This window comes from Lynx rufus, unplaced genomic scaffold (assembly GCF_022079265.1).
Source record: "Lynx rufus isolate CCGP_SWC_20201006 ecotype Redwood Valley unplaced genomic scaffold, mLynRuf1.p SCAF_11, whole genome shotgun sequence".
Classification (NCBI taxonomy): Eukaryota; Metazoa; Chordata; class Mammalia; order Carnivora; family Felidae; genus Lynx; species Lynx rufus.
In genome coordinates this window covers 29,586,693-29,591,993 of record NW_025814825.1, presented here as the reverse complement: position 1 = coordinate 29,591,993, position 5,301 = coordinate 29,586,693, and the positions used below count along the sequence as shown (strand labels likewise).

The window sequence follows — 5,301 nt, the reverse complement described above, 5'->3', positions numbered from 1 at the left end:
CACATTACAATTAGACATTGAGAACACATAGAAACATTGGCATCATATGGCAAGTGAGCTACATGCTTTATCTCACTTATTCTCACAAGAACATGAACAAGCAGATCCTGTCATCTTCATTTTACTGAGGGTGAAAGTGAGGTTCATAACGGTTAACTACCTTTCCAAAGATAACCCATCTCTCAGGGGTTAGAACTCAGTGTTGAACTAGTAATGAATTCAGGTCCTTCTGATTCAAGAACCAGCTGAGTAAACCACTTTGCTATCTGCCTAGCCACCTTCCAGGATAGGCAAATAACTTAATCCTGTGTTCCGCTAAAACCTTTGCCCTCCTTTATGTCTTTATTGTGGGTTAAGACCAGAAGGGATGATGCTGTGGAAAGAGATGCCCATGGAAATAGGGAATGGGACCACTGTCCAAGAATTCACCTTGGAGGGGTTTCCTGCCATCCAACACCTGGGAAAGGTCCTCTTCCTGGTGCACCTGCTGGCCTACCTGGCATCCATTACAGGCAATGCTGTCATAGTCACCATCACCTGTGCTGACTCCCGGCTCCAGACACCTATGTACTTTTTCCTCAGCACTTTCTCCTTCTTTGAGTGTTGTTTCATAAGTGCTGTTATTCCTAAGTTGCTGGTCATCTTTCTTTTAGGCCGGCAAACCATTTCCTTTCTTGCCTGTTTCATACAAGCCTTTGTGTATGTATACCTCGGAGCCACAGGTTTCTTCCTCATAACAGTGATGTCTGTGGATCGGTACACAGCCATTTGCAAGCCTCTGCATTACCCAACCATCATGAACCTCAAGGCTTGCTTCCTCTTGGTTACTGCCTGCTGTGTTTTGGCCTTCCTTCTCATCACTGGTCTGATAGTAAAGGTTTCCCAGTTATCGTTCTGTGGCCCCAATGTCATCCCCCACTTCTTCTGTGATCTTGGTTCCCTGATTCATCTCTCCTGTTCTAATACCAGGTCTGTTGAAATGTTGGCCTTTGTCATTGCTTTGTTTATCATTTTGACATCGCTTATCATAACCATCATTGCATACAGCAACATAGTAGTCACAATTGTGCGACTCCCATCAGCCAAGGAGCGACAGAAAGCTTTCTCCACCTGCTCCTCTCACTTCATAGTCCTCTCCCTGATATACAGCAGCTGTGTCTTTATATACGTGAAACCAAAGCAAACCAACAGGCTGGACTCCAACAGGGAGGCTGCCCTTGTGCATACGGTGGTGACCCCGCTGTTGAACCCTGTCATCTACACTCTGCGGAATAAGCAGGTCCACCAGGTTCTGAGAGAGACAATGTGCAGAATGAAAATATCAAGACAAAAATAAAATCACATGGCCTTGGAGTGGAATGGTTCAGAAAAACATTTGTCTTCATTCTGGCCAATGTAGCAGTCCACAGGGTCCTAGTGTAGAATTCTGGCAACCACACTTGATTTCTGCACATCCCGAGCAAAATGGAAATCTGTTAAATTACAACAAAGTTAAAAACATTGTTGAGCTCACACCCCTGTTTATTACAGCATTATTTATAATAGCCAAGGTATGGGAGCAACCCAAGTGTCCATCGAAAGGTGAATGGATAAAGGTGTGATTTTATGTGTGTAACGGAATATGACTCAACCACAAAAAAGGATGAGATTTTGCCATTGTAACAACATGGATGAAGCTGGGGGAATCATGCTAAGTGACAGAAGTGGAGAAAGCAAACACCATGATTTCACTTATATGTGAAATCTCAACAAACATATAAGTAAACAAAAAGTATTAACAGACCCATAAATATGGAGAACAAATTGATGGTTGCCAGAAGGGAGGGGGTGGGGAATGGGCAAATGGGTTCAGGGGAGTGGGTGATATAGTTATGGAATGAATAGTTCAAGGGGATGAAAGGTACAGCACAAGGGATGTGGTCAATGGTATTTAATAGTGCTCTGTTGTGACAGAAGGGAGCTACAGTTGTGGTGAAGATTGTATAAGAAATAAATTCATCAAATCACACACACACACACACACACACACACACACACACAAACACACACAAAATCTTTTTTTGGAAGTCTTTTTGTAGCAACGTGGAAGGAACTGGAGAGTGTTATGCTAAGTGAAATAAGTCATACAGAAGAAGACAGATACCATTGTTTTCACTCTTATGTGGATCCTGAGAAACTTAACAGAAGACAATGGGGGAGGGGAAGGGGGAAAAAAAGTTACAGAGAGGGAAGGAGGCAAACCATAAGAGACTCTTAAAAACTGAGAATAAACTGAGGGTTGATGGGGGGAGAAGGAGGGGAAAGTGGGTGATGGGCATTGAGGAGGGCACCTGTTGGGATGAGCACGGGGTATTGTATGGAAACCAATTTGACAATAAATTTCATATTAATAAAAGGAAGTCCACACTTTACCTTGATATGCATAACAATCTTCTCGCAAATATTCCACATTTCGATGACAATTTATTAATTGAAAAATCCTTTGCTGAATTTTGATTCTTCCCTCTGAAATAAGCCATGTGGTTGAAATGTCATAAATTTAGTAATTTCTCTCTTCTCTAGTCATAAACGTGGCTCAGCAAGTATTAGTGTTTACAAAGGGCACTTAGATAATTAAAATGATATAAGTTTCAATATTACATTGTGGTTATGAAGGAAATGACAGAAATAGTGCCAATGCTTGGGTCCACATTCCCTCCATGCTTAGTCCAAGGAAATAAGGGGCATAGTACCTTTGAATATATATGGTTTGAATCACATATGCTCTTAAATGCTGTTCTTGGCTCTTAGCTTAACTACATATGCATGTATCAATCCCATGCTGGAGAGTAACAGGACTGATCTCAGGCTTAGAGCATTCTCTAAGGAAAGGAATAACCACACAGCCAACAGCTTACCAATGCTCCTGTTGCCTAAATTATGTATTCTATCTCCAGTCTTTCAGAATCATAATGTATAATTATGACTGATTCTTATCTGAAAGCTTATCTTTATCAGAGAAAGGGAGCACTTATTTCATATTTCTATAATTTCTTCCAAAGAGTCAAGTTTACAGAATGTGAGTTATTTGCTTATCTACTTCATATTACTAATGAAAAAACAAACTAAGCCTTTTTTCCTGTTTGACCTCTGTTGTCAACTATAAGGTTATGTTCTGATTGATAACCTATCTTAAAACCATTGAGGTTTCCATTACCTCAATCCTCAAATTTTTGTGCTCATCAGGCCTACTTTCCAGCTAGTATGTGTCCTTTATTTATTTCAGAAGAAACATCTCTAAAAAGATTAAGACCATTTTTTGACATTAGCCCAAACACTGTGGTTAGATCATCTCAAATACATGTTATGAAACACATTCTACACCGTGATTAGATCATACATGGCCTTGATGGTATTATTACAAATTTCATATTTCATCTTATTGACAATGAAGAAATATGAAACATGCCCCAAAAAACCACATATGATTAGCTGTAGAAACTGTATTAAAAAAGAGTTTGGAAAAGCCAAGGTAAGAGCGGAAAACTGGGTACAGACTGTTATAGGAATTGGAAGAAAGAGAATGATGGCTCACAGAAGTGGCAGTGGGAGTGGATAACAAAGGGACTATAGTAGACAAGGAATCATTTGCATCGAAGAAGCCTGGTGCTGCCTTCAACTACCTGGTCAACTTACAAAAGCACTGAAATAAACTTCTCCATAAATATTAGATTGAGCCACAGAACCTAGGGTCCACTTGAGAATACTCATCGAGATGCTGCGGAAACATGGAAGTATTCAGAGCTGAACTATTCAAGAGCGTATTGAAATGGCTGAGGTTCAGCAATGCAGGAATAAGTAAAGGAATTGTGGCCAAACTACTGCAAAGACTGTAAGCCTCCCCAAGGTTTTAGTCAGGATTTGATAATAATTTATTATACTTAAACTAACGTAATGTACTTTATATTACCTTGAGATAGATTATGCTTTTTTTTAAAATATAATTTATTGTCAAATTGGTTTCCATACAACACCCAGTGCTCATCCCTACAGGTGCACTATGCTTAAAGGGTGAGCTTGACAAAAAGAAAAGTGAAGACCAGAAACTCACATTTTCTTTGTCCATTCTTCTTCACATGGACTTTTCGATTATTTCCACATCTTAGCTATCGGGAAAAATGTTACGTGAACATCAGAGTACAGATAGCTCTTTGAATTCTATATTTCACTTCCTTTGGTGATATACACAGAGGTGGGATTGCTGGATCAAATGGTAATTCTATTCTGAAAATTTTCAGGAAATACTATATTGTCTACCAGAGTGGCTACACCAATTTACATTTTCAGTAATAGTGGACCAGAGTTCCTATGTGTCCACATCCTTGCTAACACTTCTTATTCTTTGTGGGTTTTTTTTCTGTAATACTCATCCAAGGAAGTATGAGGTGGTATTTCACTGTGGTTTTATTTGTATTTCCCTTAGTGATGTTTCCATTTTCATTAGTGATGGTGAGCATCTTCTCACGTACCTGTTGGCTATTTATATGTCCTCTTTGGGAAAATGTCTATTCAGTCTCCTTACCCATTTTTTTAATAGTTTGCTGTGGGTGTTTTGTTTTGTTTTGTTTTGTTTTGTTGGTGTCCGCATGTACTTTGGAGACTTTATAGAAAAAGGTGATTTTCAAAGAAACAAGTTTTCCATCTGGACAATGAAAATGGAGGGCATTTCAAGTTGGTCAACAGCATTTGTGAAGCATGCAGCTATAAAATCATGCTTCAGTATGCTTACCGTGATGGTGTGATGAAAAAGAAATAGAAAAGGATGAGCTGAAGGCATACATGGAGTCTAAATTGTAAGTGATGGCAAACACCACATGCATAGTTTTTGTACTTGAATGGAAATAGACAGACTTTCAGGGACCAAAATATGAAGGCACATGGGTGCTATTATTACTTATCCTGGGGCAATAGGGGACCCATCCCTGTTAAAATGCTGCTAAGGCATGGTCAGATTTGCATAAGTAAGATCACTTTGGCTTCCGTGGGGATATGAGTGGCTTTCACATTAGCCAGAATCTACAGTTTTATTAAATGTTTTGCCACAAGCACACAGTGTTCTCTAGCCTTCGATTCTTTGATAGTATTTTCTTTGTGGACCACACAGCAACCCACTTCTAGGGGAACAATAACGGCTCTGCCTTCCCTCTCCCTTCCAGCTATCACACAATGCCTTTCATTAGTGGGATTCAATCTGGTCCCTTCTGGCCCGGGATTCTCTAAAATATAGTTCCCAGGGGGCCAGGTGCTGTGATCTAGACGGTA

General features: G+C 39.8%; 1 protein-coding gene across 1 annotated transcript; it reads left to right on the top strand.

The window, feature by feature from the left end:
* The first annotated feature begins 367 nt into the window (after positions 1 to 367).
* Positions 368 to 1,336, top strand: LOC124506784 (olfactory receptor 6C74-like). Its single transcript, XM_047072771.1, has one exon. It carries the CDS (start codon positions 368 to 370, stop codon positions 1,334 to 1,336), a length of 969 nt encoding a protein of 322 aa, XP_046928727.1.
* Positions 1,337 to 5,301: the final 3,965 nt, after the last annotated feature.